This window comes from Parus major, chromosome 5 (genome assembly GCF_001522545.3).
Source record: "Parus major isolate Abel chromosome 5, Parus_major1.1, whole genome shotgun sequence".
Classification (NCBI taxonomy): domain Eukaryota; kingdom Metazoa; phylum Chordata; class Aves; order Passeriformes; family Paridae; genus Parus; species Parus major.
The window spans coordinates 26,233,482-26,252,154 of NC_031774.1; the positions used below are offsets into that span (position 1 = coordinate 26,233,482).

Consider the following 18,673-nt stretch of genomic DNA (forward strand, 5'->3'; position numbering starts at 1 on the left):
ATTATATTAAGTAAACTGGTGTGAGGTTTGAGCTGTGATAATGACTTATAAAGACTTATAAAGTAGGCTAGGGATCTAGAAGCTATAATAGAGGTGTGTGTATGAGTACATGACCTGTCAGCTTATTGGCTAAGAGACAGATGCAGTGAGGCAAAATTAAGCAAAGAGGATAGGTTATTAAATAGAAACAAATTTCTTGTCAACTGTCTACTGGACCAAAATGTTATATATTGCTGTGTGAAGAAGAAACCCATGACTACCTTGAGCTATGGCTGACTTATTGCTCCTCTCTAAATCTCATGCCTTTCAGACTGATATATTATCGGGGTTACTTGAGCAATAAATCATCTCAAATAGCAGGGTGGTCCCATCCCTCAGTTTTCATCTCGGCAACCACGGACTCAAGAACCCCACTGACTCAAAAGATGAGCAGTTACGCACATGCAGACCTTATTAGCAAAGACAATGCCAGTCAATTACAAGTAAAAATGAATATCTATTAGATAGAGAGAGAGGGGCGAGTATGAAACTTATAAATATGCACAAGTTCCAAGCCGGCTTTGTGGAATTACTACCTAGCATCCATCTCGGTGCAAACAGGAAATAAATCAAATATCTTGGCTCTGGGCCAGATACTCGTTTTGCACACCAGGTACTGAACATGTTTGAGGAACACCACCAGCTGTGTTGATAGAGATAAGAAACAGATGTATGGGTCTGGTTTTGGGGAAAGGAGAACAGTTTGACCTAAAAAAACATGGAATGCAACAAAGGGAAATTAAAACAATGACATGAAAGGGAAGAGACTGATTATGATGCTGGCATCTCAAGAGACAGAAATAATTAACCATTTGCCCAGAGAGTTACAGGGAATCAGGAGGGGGCTATGAAACAAGGTCCTGCCTTATTGTTGTAAAGTGTTAAATATATAAAACATCTCTTAAGAAAGGATGGTCTTATATATTTTCAAGCCTAATCAACAAGAAATCCATAAAACAGATAGCAGCTAACAATCAAGCTCTAAGCCCAGGTGTTAGACAACTTACTTGTTGGCCTCAAAGTTTAGGGCTTGATGTGCTTGATCTCAGGCACAGCAGGAGGTTAGCAAAGCCTGGGGAGAATGTACTACTGACAGAGGACACAAAGAATGCAGAATTTACAGGCCACGGGGACATCTGGCAGAACTCTCCAAGATAAGGAAGAAACTAATAAAGACAACTCAGCAATTGCACTGAAATTGGCTGACTGGATAAAGGCAATTCTGACGTGGGGATATCACAAGCACTCAGGACTCAGGAAACCCACCAGCTCAAAAGAAGAGAAAGACTGAGCATGTGGGCTAATTACCATGAGATTTGACCTCCAAAGCATACTGGATTTTTGTTACCAGTTGTCGTTGTCACCCTTTATTCAATGACACCTCTCACCATATATGACGGCTGAAGAGCCACACTATTACAATTACTAAGAAATTAGGACAATATGAAAAAGAAATCAGTATATTTTATAACTGATGGCACTTAATTTAAAGAATCTTCTCCCTTTGGCTTTTTATTCTTAAGAGGTGACATGAACCAGGATTCACAAGTAAAGGAATACTTCTGTGAAAATAGTAAATAAACACTGAGGATATCAGGGTGAGGTTTACTTTGACTGTCCCTATCTTTCTTCCTTAAAGCCATTTGACTAATGCTGCTAGAACCTGTATTGCCCTCCATAGCTTGCCTAACTACCAGAATGCTACTGCAATCGAGCTGCCTTTATTATGGTAAGGAATCAGTATCTCAGCATGATCTCACTCTGAATCACCCCTCACATCACAGCTCTTAATAGACTCCTGACTTGTGTGGATTACTAAGCAATTCCTATAAAATTAATAGTGCTGGGAATGTTATAATTTTATCATATTTTGTTCCAGTTGTGAAAAATAACTGTCTAGAGGATGATTACTTCTGGAAGGTGTGTCAACTCATGGTGCCAAAGATGAGCTCACTCTGGAGTAGCCCTTCAGCAAATATTGTGATATTTACTCCCTCGAGATTTGAATCAAACTTTGCAGGTTTTTAGTTGTTAATCAATAGCAATAGCTAGGCAGTTATGATTAAGCAATTGCACGGTGAAACTTGTAGTCATGGCTAATCCTTTGTTTTAAGGAAAAGGCAACACAATCCCAAAACAGCTGTCTGGATGAAAGCCTCTGGAGTGAAGTCAGCAGGACTGAGCTGTAAGGAGAAAGGTAATTTTGGCAGGGGAGATCACAACCCCCCAACCACCAAGTGAAAACAGATCCCCAAATGGAATGAGGGGGAAAGACGTGCACATTTGGGATAATTAGCATGGGAAACAAGAGATATAACTGGCAAATAAGGGTCTGAGTACTAATTAACGAAAAAGCCATATAAATTGTAAACAATAAATGCTTTTTGTTTGCCAAAATGTGTAAATAGTGTAAAGTTTTGATGATGATGGGCCAGACTTTTGTGGGTTGCCCCCTAATTTCCTAGTTTGCACAGAATACAATAAAGAAATAGAAATTCCTCAGCTTGGTGTATGAACTGCTGTCACACACTAACCAGGTGATGAGCCTGTGCTTGGGACAACACAGGATGTTCTTTCAAACCACACCCATTAAATATTTGCAAGTGTAGGTGGCAACTGTCAAAATCATGTCAAGAACGTATTACTCATTTCGAGTATAAATGATTGCATTGCTGTTTCCAGTTCAATTTAATTTATTAGCATCCCAAAATCTCTGCTTTCAGTACATACAGAGCAACTTAATGGTTTATTTAAGAAATGGAAATTAGTATAAGTAAAAACTTGCCCACTGTTAGAGACAGAATGCAATTATTTTTCTCGAACCAATGACTTTTACTTTGAAACAGAGACGATCTGTTTTCCAATATTGCCTCCATTCATCATGGACTGGAAAGCGGCTTCAAGAGAAATAATGAAATAAGTTAGTGCCAAGCAAAACAAGTCAAGTAGCTTCTAAAAAAGAAACCAAAAATGGTAGAAGCAAATGTATTAAGCAGCTCCCCAAAAAGGAGAGATATCACTTTGGATCTAATCATATTTATCCTTAACAATGTACTAAATTAAGAAGGGGATTAAAAAAAAAAAAAAAAAAGGAAAAAAAGCTAGCCTGTAATAAACTGCTAAGGGCAGCTTTGCATAATAATTAAAAAAATTATCTGTAAGCACATGTTTGACCCTATACAAGTTAACAGCGACATTTGCTGCTTTTGTGATATGTCACACAAACAGCAAAGAGAGACATGTTGCATGAAACCCACAAATGCTGTGGGTCACACAAACATTTGTGAAAGAAAAGGCTTATAAATATGGCACAATAGTGGGAGAAACTGGTGCAAAAAAACATACTTTTGAGTAAACAAAGTATGAAATATGATATATGAGTGATATATTTGACCAAGTTACTTCAAAATACAAATGTATACCAATAAGGAGGAATTAGCAATGACTAGGAAAAATTGAAATCTGTAAGATCACTTAATTCTAATAGTTTTTAATCTTGTGGGACTAACAACTAAATGGACTAAATCATACTCTTCCCTGTTTCTTGAAAGGGAAGCATTCTTACAACACATCTTGGATCACATGGCTCATGTCACCAGATCCCCTTCATTTTTATATTTCCTTTGTTACAGATACTTTGAACAGGTTACAAAACATTTTCTTCTATTAAAAGAAATTAATTTTTACTTTCTTTAGTAATATGCTTTGCCCTTTCTTGTGTGTACTTTTCATTCTATTTTTATGTTAGCAAATCCAGTAACAACCTCTGTTAGATATTGTGTTTTTAAAGTAGAAGTTCAAGGATTTAAAAAAAAAAGCATTTCCTTACACACACAAGTACGAAGAAAGGGGCAGCACTTTAAACCTCTAAGATCAGGATGACTGTCAGCAGCTGCTAAGGTAGCAGTCTAAGAATAAATTCCCCTCAGTACTAAAAGAACAACAAAATCTAAATTTATATTCAATGATTTTTTAAATGTACAATAATTCTAATTCAGAACATTTTAATGATTAGTGAAAAAATTATTATAACATAAAAGTAATGTTTTTGATAAAATACAAAAATCAAAATTGGCAAATGCAACAAAGGAGGTAGTTAGCCTCTAATGTCATTGTATATAATCAGGTTATTAGTCTTCAAAAATGATGTAAATATCTTACCACCGATGTTTGCTAAGCCTTCTACCACCGTCTCTCTGACCTGTCAATGCAAACAAGTCCCTTCAGTTTTCCTCAAACAAGAGCATCATTTCACATTTCTTAGAAACATGCCAAGAAACTGCCACAGAAGCCACCAAAATCTAAAGACTACTCTCACTACAATAGACAGGGCTCTGTTTGGACCAGATTCTTCCACTAAGAGAGGCGTGAATATTTTCTGATAACTTTGCAAGTAGTTTAATTCTTCAATCAGATCCCAAAATTTAATGTCTTGGTATTTTCCCAGGAAGATTACTGATCACTTGAAGAAACAAAAATTAATTCAGACAGACCTCACAGGGGAGGTTTAAGCATGGTTAAGCATTACATTGTTACTCATTACAAAGTGATCACAAATGGTGATTATAAAGCTTGAAGTAAAATTTCCAACAAGATTCTCCAAAAAAAAAATGTTCTTTCTTAACTCATCAGGTATTTGAAAGTACATTTTTTGAAGGTCTGAATCTTTAAGTAAAAAAGCACTTGCACCCTATGCTGAAATAAAGAATACAGACATGAGCAGCATGTAATCAGAGAAGTTCATCATACTACAGTCAGACCATCCTCAGCAGGTACCTTTTAAAACAGCACTACCCAATAACCTTTTAATTATACTTACACATTTTTAAAAGGTATGTTCAATCCTGAGGCACAGTAAGAGAGCCAGAGACAAAGAAATTAGTCTTCCTGTTGTAGGAGATAGTATCAAAGGCCATAGAGTAAACCTAGAAGTTCTCACCTTCAGTTTACCCTCTTGGATCCACTGGCAGAGCTGTAATACACTCTCTTCTTGTTTGTCCATGTAGTTCAACACCAAGAATCTTTCCCTGTGGAAGAAAATAATGAGTTTTGGTTTAGGGAACTTTGATCAATGTACTTGAAAATCCTTAAAAATCTTTTCAGAAAACAGCCTTGTTGAAACTGAAGGGTTATGAGCACGAATTATAAAGAAATGTAGCTCAGGGCTTTGCCAGTTTGTTGTGACAACTTTCTGCAGTGGGAGCTTGACAGTAACATCAGTCTTAGATAATTTTCTTCAAGTATCAGAGAGAAAAGAGTAATAAAAATCAAGTAGTAAAGTAGTATCATCAGAATAAGGAAATATCCATAAAATGTGAGCAAATTCCTATTATTTTTTACCTTTTTGTTTTGGTTTATTTTTCAGTGGTGGGGAGAATAATTAGTGAACCTGCAACTAGATGGTGAGAATAACTAAATTTTCAGGCTCCCCACAATTCTGCATATCCTGCTGTCATGGCTTTCCATAGCAATTGAGAAATGAAATCAGGATCAAAAATTATAATTACTTGTAGGAACATAGTGACCAAATTCTCCACTGCATTCTACTATGCATGGTGTATTTTACTAATTTTATCCATTTTTTAGAAGGGCAGACAACAGTAATAGTGACAAGGCAAGATTTTAATTAGAATAGATCAATTGATTTGCACAGAAATCAAGTCTCCCAAACATTCCACAATGCAATGACTGAAGAGTTTAAGACTGTCCTCCTAACCTCTGCCTTAGCTCCATTTGAATCCTAAGAGGACATTCAGCAATTCCTGGAGTCAGAAGATAATAAAATGTTTTACCCATATATATCTGTCACACCTACAGTTCCATTATGTAATAAACCCCCAAATACTAAAAATGTAATTTCAATAAAATCACTGCATCAGCTGCATCTTTATGTCTGAACTACAACATTTTGAGAGAATGCACTCTGCAAAACATCTGAGAACAGAACTACAGCAACACCTTCCCTTGTACTAAAGAATTGTCAGGGGTTACAGGACTAAATCAAGCAACCTCAAACAGAACGTAACAACTGACATCTATGATTCTAATAACAACATCCTTTCCCATTTTTCATGCTGATAAAGACAAATGTAAGGGAAAGGATCTACTGATACCATGATAATATTTTCCTTTTTAGGGATGGCAACATTCAGGTCTGATTACAAGTAGCTACTGCAGACTGCAGACTACCTTCCAAACATCATATGAACAATCTACCTGGAACCTGGTCACAAGTTCTGGAGGAGAAATGTACCTTGTGATGTTCCTTTGTTTCTGTATTTTTTCTATGTCAGGAGGCAGTGGAGGGGGATAAGGCACGTCTTTGTTATACTGAGAAATCTGTCCACACAGGATGATATGGCTGTTCTGATTCATCTGTTTGGGACAGCGTAAAGTGAGAAAAATTACATTCCTCAGTCTCAGAAAATAAATGTTTCAGATGCAATAGATGTTATTGCAAAATTTTCACTAGCCACATTTCCTATACAAGAGTAGGAGAATTGCATGCAGTCCCATTTAATCTAAGACAACATTCAAATAGATAAAAATGCAAGACAATTGTGGAAAAATAACTGCTATACAGCCTAGTGTAATTTAAAAAGGCACTAAATAGAAGGAATATAAGAAATTGTTATCTTACTGTGGGCCCGCAGGATCAGCACCTGAAGTTGATCACTGAAGTGGAAAGCCTGCTGTGCCATATTACAGGCTGGGCATCAGTATGAATTAATTGAATGTTAGGCATGCAGACATTGGAGAATGACTAGAATAAACTTGACAGCTGGAATAATTACCTGACTGATAACCGTATCACTGATGTGTCCACCAACATTGTCAAAGTAAACATCCACACCACCTGGGCAGAGTTCACATAGCTGTTTTGCCACATCCCCCTTCTTGTAATTGATAGCAGCATCAAACCCCATTTCTTGGACCAAAATGGAGCACTTTTCATCTGTGCCAGCAATCCCCACCACTCTAGAGCAGCCCTCTAGACGGCCAATCTGCAGGCACACCGTTAAAAAAAGACAACAAAAAACAAACAAACCAAAACCCCAAACAATGAAGACAAATTAGATCATTCATCTGCATAAAAGTAGCAGTGGAAGAAAGGGGGTCCTAAGGGGTATTACAGTTACTCCCATCCCACTAAACCCCACACAGCAAACACTCCCATCTCATGTGACACAACTGCCTCTTGTCATTCCCTCCTCACAACTACACATGGGGCAGGTACAATCAAAATTTGCCATCTTTTCAAACTCACTGACTGCAGAAGATTGTGTTTGTGGAATCACCAATGATTGTCAGTACTGGAGAATCAAATACAGTAGAAAAACTACCATCTGCCAAGTACCATAAAACAACTAATAAAAGCAAAAAAACCTGGACAATAATTGATTTAAATATAATCTTCATAGATTTGCTCATGCATTGTTTCTCCATGGCTTCTCTTTATTAGGAGGTCTAAAGTTTGCTTAATATTGATTTTGTTTGTTTATATATATATATATATAGAGAGAGAGAGAGAGGTATTTGTAGATACGCACATACACATTACAAACAGGAACAAAAGGAAGATGAAAGATCCGTAAACCTCAAAACACAAAGGATGTCATGGAACACAGCACAAAGGGTTTACCACATTACTGTGTTCTAATAGAGAAAAAAAAGTCTCCAGTCAATAGTGTTGGAATGGCAGACTATCATATGAATGTATAATAAATACATGTATATATATCATCTATTTTACTTATGCTAGCAACAAGTAATCACCACCATCTTTTTTCTCCTCTCCCTATTTCATGAAACTTGAGTTCCATACGTAAAGTCTTTCACAGAGAGAATGTGTGCCAAATCTGTGAAACTTGCCATTCCCACAGGGTTATACCTGCTCATGTTTACAAAGATTTTATCTGTATGTTTAATAACCAGCATGTTTCAGAAGACAAAACTTGGTAAGAGTATGTTTGTATGCCCTAGGCCTACACCTACCTGGCCGGCCAAAGAGCCGCAGGCACCGGCAGCTCCGCTCACCACCATGGTCTGATTTGCACCCACGGCCACGTGTCCTTTCTCCCTGATTCCCAGCAGGGCCGTCAGTCCTGTGATGCCAGCTGCACCCAGAAAGTAGGAAAGGCGTCCATTTACAAGCTGTGGAACCAGCTACAGAACAGAAACGTAGGTAGGAGGTCATTTGTTTCTAAGGTGGGGATTTGCTCTTTGATTGCCTGAAGGTAGAAAACTAACTCAGGATATTTAACAGGCAAGGTACAACTGGTAGGGATGAGCTATCTCCAGCTCTATTCTAACAGCAAGTTTGTACAAAAATGTTATGTCTCTGTGGTTTTAGAAAAAGTTTTTATACAAAGTAACTCACAAAAACTTAAATTATGGAAGTTTTAAAAAGCAGTTGGGAGATAGGAAGTTTCCAGCGATGGTGAACTATCCCTATGTTTGCATAAAGGATAAAAATGCACCATTTTATCAAATATGGTGTTTGCAGATCAGTGACAAAGAATCCTAAAGGAAGGAGTTTATTGGAAAGTATAAATTCTCAAACTTACTCAAACAGTAATTTTCTGTTTCAAGAGAACAATCAACACAATATTCCTACTGCACTGAAACCTCTCCACTTTCTATTAAATATTGAATACCCCTTCTTATGTGAATGTAAAACCTCAAGTAAAAGCTTTTATGAACGTAATAAGTTAGAAAAATAAATTAAATAAACCTAAAGCCTTTCATGTCTTACAGTTACACTCTCATGAACAAGATGTTCTACTACAATTAAAACAATCAAGAGAATTATTTAACTGAAGCAGCTCCAGGGAATTTAAAAAAACCCCAAACAATTAAAATAATACTGGCCTGTCTGTTAACAAGGAAAAACGTTATGGAAAAAAAAATTGATACAAATTTTGGCATCTATCAGTAGATCTGCCTTTTGAGAACTGATTGCTTCAATAAGGTATACTTGTTTTTCACAAAAAAATAGTGTCATTAGCAGCTATTTAGGGGAAAAAAAAAAGATTTGGCGGGGAAAAAACGGGGTTTAGGGGAAAAATCAGTCACAACCTGGCCTTTGCATTTGTATTACCTTTTGTAGCAAGTCTCCATTAAGAATTGCAGCTGTCTGCCAGGGCCAAGTGAAGGAAGTTACAAAGTCTCCTTTAGCAAGGTTATGGTGCTTGCTCTCCTCCACAACCCCGATACCCCCACCATCAGCAACTTCAGACAGCTGCCAAGGCTGGAGGTAATCCGAACCTGTGTCCTCATTCATTCGGCAGCGCTGAAAGACAAGGCTTTAATGAAAGGCTCTGGTGGAACACAACTTGTTTATCAGGTCAAGATGAGTGGGGGATGAAGATGTATTCAGAACTTCTAACACAAAGGGCTGTTCAAAAATCTCTCTCAGTAAGCCACAAGTATTCAAGTATTCATAATCTTTTCTTAGATTCCTCTTCCCCCTTGTTTGCTCAGTACAAAAGGAGGACGAACCATCCTGATCTCCTCCAAGAGTGTTACCAAAGCAAACACATTCTGCAGATGTTGGCTCAAAGGCACCAGCACAACTGACAATAACTAGCTCAGGTCTGATGAGAATCCTGTAAATGCCATTCCTCAACTGACAGAGTCCTAGAGATGCAGAATTGAAAAAAAAAGCCCACAAGTAATTCAGTCCATGCCTGTGCACTGAAGAACAGTCAAATATATGTAGACCACCCCTGACAGAGATCTGTTTAATGAAACATCTTGTGATGTTACTGAAACATGATGTTTCTGAATCTTGTTTCTGAAATGTGATGTATTTTCTTTGCAGCTTCCTCTGAAGCTACAGGTAGTATTTCAGGATTCTTAAACTTTTCCTTAATTCCCAAGCTTTCTTGGGAAATACTTGTACTTTCTTGAAATCTAGACTGGCTTTTTTCTATTATCACCATCTACGGAGGGAATAAATGATTGGAATTCTCTTTATAGCAAATTTTTACAGACTGTGTCTGTCTGGTTCTTCTTCTACCTTCCCTTCCATTTCAACCCACAATTCTCCCAAGCACATGATTTCTGTTATTTTTCATGACTGGAAGAAAAAGGAATATAAAAAAGGCCAAAATCAGAAAAAGCTGATGCAAACAAATCTGTAATGGCATATCAGGGCTCAGGCTCTTCTTGGTCCAATAAAGTTATATTCCTAGATATTCCAAGCATATTAATGCCAAATTCCTTCCCAATATAACTCCATCAGATTGAATACAATTACTAAGTTACACTACACATATATTTGTTCTGTAATTGGTAACTTTGGTGTTAAACATCATGACAGGTACAGAGTTGAAGGTACTTTAAAAAACAAATTCTGGCTCAGCTCTAAGTCCATCACCTACCATGTAGGGGTCCACCGAGAGATAAAGAGTTTTAACACGCACTTGTCCTGCTTGGACCGTATCTGGTATTGTACTTTGCTCCAGTCGGAAGTTTTCTGCCACTGGCACTCCATTCTTACCTAGAGTTATATTAGAATTCAACACATAAATGAATCAATATAGAAATTCCCTTTATCAGTACGGGAAGGCCTTTTTTAAAGGTTGTCCTTTTTAGAATAAATTAGATTATATATTTACTCAGGTGTAAAACTACAACCAACTACTCTCACCTTTCTGCCTCTTCTGACCCTAGTGAGACTGAGAGAATACAGACTAGAGCCACTGCACATGGCTGCAAGGGCATTCCTTCACAGAGACTTCCTTACATTAAAGCTTCCAAGAAGCATCCATAAAGCTGTGGTAAGAACCCCAGAACTGGAGGCTTTATCCTCAGGTTGGTACCACATGCAGCACATAATCAGACAACTGGAACCACCCGTGCTGAGACAGCCAGACAGCCTTGCCTACTTTAAGTCAGTGACTGCACAGCTAGAGCAGGCTCCTGCTCTACCATTTGAAAGACTTAATTGCAGATCACACAATAGTTCTTAACTCTTAAAACTATTTTAGCATTAAGCAGAATACAATACTCCCTCCAAAACTTAATGTCTTCTACACCAGATTTATGAACTCACTATTCAAAATACTGTGCTGATCCCTAACAAGGCAAACATGTAAGCACGAAAGTAAACAAAACCTCAACTTAAGTGTAAACTTAAAAAAACAAACCCTTTGAAACTTGAGAGGAACAAAAGATTCAATATTTACTAAAAGGAATCAAAAATTAATAGTAACAAAATATTTTAGACATCTCTTATAATGCAAAAAGAATAAATGTGAGAATTAAAAAGCCATGTTCCCTAATCTTTCTTCACCTTCAGCCCCTATACTTAGAGTTTTCTCATATATTACGTGTTAACCCTTTTTTCTCACCAGTTTAATAATCTGCATATACAAATAAATGCAGTTTGAATATATGTTATATATTTAATAGAAATGTATCTATATTAATACAATTTACTTTTATTAATAAATGTAAATGTAACTAAATGAAGATAAATTTATTACAAATGTATTTATTTATATTAATGGGAATTAATAAATTTATACATAAATAAATGCACTTTAAATAAACTTTATTGTTGCATGCAATATTAAGATATATAAATGTCAGTATCTCAAATTAGTGTCTGTTTCTACCTTCACCATTTTGGAGCGTTAGGCAATCAGAACAAACACATTGCTTCTTTAGTGGAAAGAAATACATACCAGGCCGTGAATTCAGCACTACTCTTTGTATAATCATCTCTGCTTTTGCAACAAGTTCACACTGGATTTCTACAAAAGAAAATGTTTGAAGGACTGAAACATAAATTTTCTTGAAAAAAGAATACGAGGCAAAGTACTCAGTAATTTGGAAACTGGGGATGAAATACGGACCTCCCCAACTTCAGCATCCACACCCAAGGAAGATACAAAGAATTATATAACCCAACCTCAAGCATAAAATAAACAAATGTGTGAGTAAGAAGTTACCCTGTTTAATCTCATTAAAGCCCTGATTTTATACAATATCACAGTAGCACCTACGGGAAAGATGGAAAACTGTAATGTACCAGCTCCGTTTAAGACCATCACCAGTCCCTATAAGGCAGAGAGAGAGGTTTCCTGTGCCGGTTGAGAACGCCCTGTTCCCACCTAACAGACAGAGGCAGCTTTGCACACCAAGTCAGGTGACACTAAATAACAGGCAGGCAGTCACACCAGAATAGAAGTCTGCAGGTACATGATAAAAAGATATTGTTGTGTAAGATGTTTTGTAAGAAAAAGCAATTCTTTCTATTAGCAGTGCCCAGAGATGAGAAAGAATGAGATCATCACTCAATCTGTTCTACAGAAAAATTTCTCCTTGAATTTCAACAGTTTAAAAGAGGATTGCAAATCTATGATTTTGCACCTGTGAGACCCAAAGTTATTAAGAGGAAATCACCCTAATTTAACAGGAGAAAAAACATGATCTCACATGCTTTCAGTTCTAATACAAAATCAAAATGTGACTACTATTCTCAGCCAACAGCCATAAATAACCAACCTCCACATGAACAAAGGACATTAAAGAATTAAACATGATAACTGACATCTTTGTCATAATGTTTATTTTGCTGACAAGAACAAATTGGAGCAAATCTAAAAGATGAGCCTATAAAGAGTACATAATCACCACTTATCCAACATCTTTACTCTTTGAACATTGCAAAACACAGAACCTTCTGTCTGTACTTCTACATAACAGCACTCACAAACCATCAAGAACTATAGTCTGGAATGCTGAAAAACATAATTAAAAAGTTATTAGGAGAAAAGATGCACATCCCTGGCCATCCCTCCCCTTTAAAAAATGCAGCTGACTCAAAATACAAGTATCTTGTTAAAGAAACAGATCAAGGTTTAACATTTTATTGTGTTCACACTTGAAAAACTACTTATTTGGGAAAAGTTGTTAAAAAGTTCATTCCTCTCCAGATTTCTAAGGATATTACAAGGTAACCTACAAGGAATTAATCTCAAATATGTCTTTACAGCACCACATAATCGAAAAATAAATGACCTGCAGAATTCTTTGGACAAAACAATGTAGAACAACAGTCTACAACAAAAGGAAAAAAACCCACCTTCCATGAAATTACTAGTTACTGATTATAAACAAAAATGAGCATTGAAAATTAAGGATTTAACAATTAAAAAGTGAAATAAAAATCCATCTTTATACCCACAGAGCTGATACAATCTCTAGAACATAAAGAATGTAAAAACCTAACAGGAAGGATGGCCTAAGAAATAGTCTGGCTGATGTTAGGTTCAGCTGTACTCAGCTATAGACTTCCTGTGCGATCATGGGCACATCACTCTGTATTTGTTTTACAGAATAGTTTTCAGAACAAAACTCCAAATTCTTCCTGATAACATCTGCCCAACAAAATTACATTCAAGTAGTACAACTGCTATTCCTAGAGCAATTGATTTAGCATCTGAGAATTTCTGCTAATACAACGAGCATTTTTTAAACTCTGCTTTAGAGTTTACAAGTCAGATGTATCCAGAGCAGTTTAAAAGGACAAGCCTACTCTATCTAAAATGATTGGCACACATTCACAACTCAGCTGAAGTTTATAACTACCAATCAAACTGCTGTGTGCAGAAATAATGAGTTAAGAATGCAGTGAACATAAACCAACAGCATCTGACAGTTCACAATGAAATCTGGACAAATGACTCCCCGATACATACTATCCATACCCATGGGTGAGGGCATGAGCCTCTGTTTAAAATCACACAGAGCAGGCAGAAGTGCTGTACATGCCTTACAGAGCCATCCACTGTCAAAACTGCTGACTCCATTTTTGTTAGCCTGAAACTAAATATGTGTATTATGCAAACACAAAACCCCAATCTGAACAAGAGAGGATGAAGATAATTTTTATTGTGACTAACATACTCCTGAAATATCTGCTTTCTATCATTATAGAGAGGAAAAAAAACATATAAAGAAAAATAATCAAAGATATTAACATACTAAAAGGAACACAAAGCAATACAGAGCAGCACAGAAAGATGTGAGTAGATAAATTATCCAATGTAAGTTTAGACTACTTCTTTGAATGCCTGACATTTTGAAGGAACAAAAGTACTGTTTATTTCCCAGCTTGTTTCACAGCTTTTGTTTGAAGAGCCTGTGTACTGATTGAATTTGAAGACCTTCCAAATACTGTGAGTAGGTGGACAAAAAGTGAAACTGGCAACTGAATTGTCACTCATTCTGCGACAGCTGCCACAGCAAATACAACACTGCAGATGGACATTTACCTCTAAATAGGACTGCACCTAAAGGGGAAGTCAGAAACACCGTGACACAAGCAAATGGTCACAGTAACACCATAAGACAGTAAGAATCAAACTTTCTTCACATTACAAACAATACAGAAGTGACCAAAGAAAATAAGTAGAGGCACCATCTTTTAGCACTGTGTACAGTGAGGAAAGTTTTTGGAAAAAGAGAACAGATTTTCTTTAAAGTGAAATAAAGGGGATTTGTATCATATACACAATTCTTTTCAATACATGCATAGTGCCAGTGTGCAGGATGCTTTTGACTATTTTTTAAAAAGACAACACAATTATTATTTTTCAGCTTTTCCAAACAAAACCAATTGGAGTTGGTTTTACCCTTTATATCAGAGTAAAAGTTCCAAGTTTTAACATCATCATGCTATGCCAGTCACCTGATTCACCCTATGAGTACTCCAGGAGCATTAAGCAGCACAACAGCAGCATCTTTAGGGGAGTATCAAGTATGTTTTTGCCCAGTTTTACTCTTATTTCTGTCTCCCTTTGCCTTTCTCCACTGTTCCAGAGACACGTGACAACTCCTTTTAAAAAGTTAAGTAAATTCCTCAGTGCTAAAATGCTCCAGTTTGTTTGCTCTGGGCTTGGTTCCCAGAACTTGTTTCTGAGACTGCCCACAAAGCAGAGTTTTCAGTTGCCTATACTCTTGCAAAAACAAGTCACCTGCTTCCAAGCCAGACGTAGTCTAGTCAAAAAGCAAAAGGAAGAACAGGTAGTCCTGTATGAGGCCCAGGCAGCAAGAAGGAAGAAGGCAGGCAATCTAGATAGAGAACAAGATTTGGAAGTCTTCTGAAACTGTGATGTCAAAGTGGCTGGAGCAAGGATCCTCAAAGGAAACTCAAGGAAAGAAATTACAAGAATGACTCTGAATGAGGGACAGGCAGGAAGGAAAGATGGGAAGTACAGGGACTAGGAATCAGTAAGAACAGAGAAACATGGCAAGAATAGCAACTTAATGGCCAATAAAGCAGAGAAGAGCAAAACAGAATGGGGAGAGAGAACTGAAGAAACTGGGAACGATGAATGAGACAACCAACAAAACTGAGATGGGAATGTCTGGTAAAAATAAAAAAAAAAAAAGAGACAACTGTAACTGGCAAGGTGAGGTAAATGGAAAAGCAAATGTAATGGATTAAGCAACAAAGTTTCCACCAGCTCCACTCAGGAGCTCTACAGTTTGATGAATGTTAATTAATGGCAAGCCAGAAGCAATACTGACTGTCATAAATGGAGAAAGATGCATGCCATAAAAAGCTAAGTATTTTCATGAACTGAACCAATAAATTTAGATTTTTTTAATGTTCCATGTCTCATCACTGAGTTTTCTGATGAGAAGTCTCTCCCATAGCATTTTCTTCATGTGGATTTTCTGACACACTATAAGAGTTGAGTGCAGGCTCCAATCTTTCCTCCAAGAAAGAAGATGAAAAAGAAAGATAATAGTAGTAGGATCTTGATCCAGCCATCTCTTTTTTTATATTCCCAAGAAGACTAATATCTTTCAGCTTTTTATCAGATTTCACTGACCTATAGAGCAGAGCAAAAGTTCCAGTAAGTATACACATACATATCTACATACAGTAGGACTGTATAAACTTAACTTTTTCAGATTTAGGTGCTAAAAAAAAAATCTAAAAGCTTTTAGGTGCCACATCTTGAACTTTTTTTTTTTTTTAATAAGTAGTTACACAGATTTGTTGTTGATGAAAATTGTTTAAAAGATAATATATGTATATGGTATATTTACACAAGTCCTATTTCTTCTTGGCAGAATTTCACATAAGGAATGTGGGTTGCTCCCGGGAGGGCAGGAGCATCACCCGATGGGGTTTTTGAGAAGCCTATTACGCAGTTTGCAGGATCCCACCTGAGAGCCATCTCAGAGAGCTACTGACTATCCAGGTTCCCAGGTATGCCCCGAGACAAAGTCAGAAAGCAGTGCTGCCAAAGGTCGAAGAGCCTCTGGAGAGAGCGCTGCCTACGGGTCATTACCAGTTTCGGAAGCCGCGAACAGAGCAGCCCAGGAGAGAGAACCCGAGAGAGGCAGGGGCAGCGCAGGGGGCTCAGTGCTACAGACTGGTCCGGGGCTGCAGGGGGCTCCGCTCCTCTCCTCCGGAATGGCTCCCCCGCCCCGGGACGCGCTTTGATCAAGGGGCTCAGTAAAGCTCGATTGCAGCTCCCCTTCCAGGGATCGGGCAATGCCAACAGCCTCTTCCAATCCCTTCCGCACCTGTGCCCCCGCCTGCCCTGCAGCAAGGAGGTGCTAATCCCTGAGGATACGACTCTGGGAAGGAGAGTACGAGCTCTACCAAGCATGCCCCAGGCCGAACCCCGGCTCTCCCCCTGCACCGCTGGGGCCCCTCAGAGCCCGAAGCTCCCGCTCACCTTGAGCCGCCCCGAGCGCCCCCGAGAACGCCCGGCCCCGCGCATGCGCGCGGACCTTAAACAGGAAACGCTGGGTCGGCCGCCCTTAAAGCGGCGATGCACCGAACCCGGCCGCGGTGGTGTGAGGGGTTGTGGCGGGATAGCCCTTGGAGCGCATAATCACACAGATTCATTAACGATAATCATTAATGGATTATCATTAATCTAGAGCCCCTGGAGCGCATAATCACACGGATTCATTAAGGCTGGAAAAGGCCTCCAAGGGCATCGAGACCAACTTCTCACTGAACAAAACACTGTCTACTATACAGGGTGCTAGCTACCACGTACGGTTCCTTGGACACCTCCAGGGAATGGCAAGTCCATCCTTTCCCCAGGTAGCCAGATTCCAGTCAATGCTTAATAAACCACTCAGTGAAGAAATTCTTCATAATATCCAACCTGAACCTCCTCTGGCATGGCTTGAGGCTATCTCCTCTTGTCCTGTCATGGGCTGCCTGGGAGGAGAGACCAATCCTCATGTGACTACAGCCTCCTTCCAGGTAATTGTAGACAGCAATGAGGCTCTCCACAACAAGTCGTCTTTTCTCCAGGATAAAAGTCCCTCAGCTACTCATCACACTCATACTCTAGACCCTTCACCACCTCCATTGCCCTTCTCTGGATCTGCTCCAGCACCTCACTGTCTTTTTTGTCGTGACAGACCCAAAACTGGACACAGGACTCAAGGTGTGGTCTTGCCAGTGCTGAGTACAGGAGGATAATCACTGCCCTGGTCCTGCTGGCCATGCTATTGCTGATACAGGCCAGGATGCTTTTGGCCTCCCTGGCCACCTGGGCACACATTGGCCGATGTTCCTTCCATTGTCAACCAGCATCCCCAGGTCCTTTTCCTCCAGTCAGCTTTCCAGTCACTCTTCCCCAGGCCTGTAGTGCTGCATAGAGCATAATCTAAGCACAGGATTTGGCACCTGGCCTTATTAAACGGAGGTACTGGGAGAAGGCATTTGCAGTTTTTGAGAGCACGTTTTCTTTGTGTTGACACTGGGAGATGTTTGCTCCTCTCATGTCCAGTGGATGAGATTTTGTTCATTGCTGTGATATAGGGTTGTTTGATAGCTATTCCTTAAAATCTACTAAAGTTGCTGTTGCGTGTAATATAATGTATTTACTATATACGTGCTATTTCTGTGCTTGAATACAGATGAAGATGTTTCTTTCCTTAAAAAACATGTTGTAGCAAGACCCAGAGCTTTCCTGGGATGAGGCTTAGGTCCTGGTACTGCCTGACATGATTACTCTGGGTACTCGCCCTATTCTGTAGTGATTCACTGTGCTGTAAGGACAATCAGGTCTGTGAAGGGGCCACTGAGTTGGTGGCAATTACTGTGGAGCCTGAAGTGACTGCTTCAGCCTGGAAAAACTCTTCCAGACTAATGATTCTGATGACTTTGTACTCTGCCTCTCACATAAAGGCAGGCAAAGCCTTTCTCTTGTAGCTTGACCCATAGCACTGTAATATAGGTTTAAGTGAACGATTTATATTTGTTCCACCATAATATATAAAACTTTGCATTTCACATTAATAGAAATAACATCACTGGAACTGGAAGGATAGATTAAGTATGTTAATAAGGGGATTTATACTTCCATACTTTTTTCCCCAACTTGTATCATCTGATCTCATGACGTGTGTTCTGACTGCAGGTGTAATGCACTGAAAGCGAGTCGTCAGGGTTGAAATCATCTTCAGAGCTTCAAATGGGCACATCTTGTGAGTAGGAGGTCTGTGTTCAAAAGAATGAGCACTGACTTGACTCCTACTTGTGCAAGAAAAGAGCAGCACAATTACAAAAATAATTCTTTCAGAATACAATGTCACAGGTCACTACATGAGCAAATAGGAAAATATTATGAAATGT

The 18,673-nt window shown here is 38.6% G+C and overlaps 2 protein-coding genes across 4 annotated transcripts in view; one reads left to right on the forward strand and one right to left on the reverse strand.

Moving 5' to 3' along the window:
- TMEM62 (transmembrane protein 62) overlaps nt 1–6,249 on the forward strand; it is a 27,958-nt gene extending 21,709 nt beyond the window's left edge. Inside the window, exons 15-16 of one of the 2 annotated variants that reach the window (XR_001522186.2) lie at nt 2,154–2,236; nt 6,176–6,249. The gene's annotated coding sequence lies outside the window, so the exon portion shown is untranslated. Of the gene's footprint in view, nt 1–2,153; nt 2,542–6,175 lie in introns of those variants that run through there. The other variant, XM_015630974.2, reaches the window with a different exon arrangement.
- PTGR2 (prostaglandin reductase 2) lies at nt 2,699–16,795 on the reverse strand. Of its 2 annotated transcripts, XM_015630977.3 has the most exons (10): nt 16,752–16,790; nt 11,733–11,801; nt 10,425–10,543; nt 9,140–9,331; nt 8,035–8,205; nt 6,834–7,043; nt 6,293–6,414; nt 4,979–5,066; nt 4,201–4,240; nt 2,699–2,936 (listed from the first exon to the last, which is right to left on the reverse strand). In XM_015630977.3, the coding sequence occupies exons 2-10, from the start codon at nt 11,767–11,769 to the stop codon at nt 2,872–2,874; spliced, it is 1,044 nt and encodes a 347-aa protein (XP_015486463.1). In that variant the 5' UTR covers nt 11,770–11,801; nt 16,752–16,790; the 3' UTR covers nt 2,699–2,871. The 2 variants fall into 2 exon arrangements, 1 of the variants encoding a protein (XP_015486463.1); XR_004497749.1 differs by lacking the exons at nt 2,699–2,936; nt 4,201–4,240; nt 4,979–5,066; nt 6,293–6,414 and having other exon boundaries at nt 8,035–8,156; nt 16,752–16,795.
- Between the last annotated feature and the right edge of the window lie 1,878 nt (nt 16,796–18,673).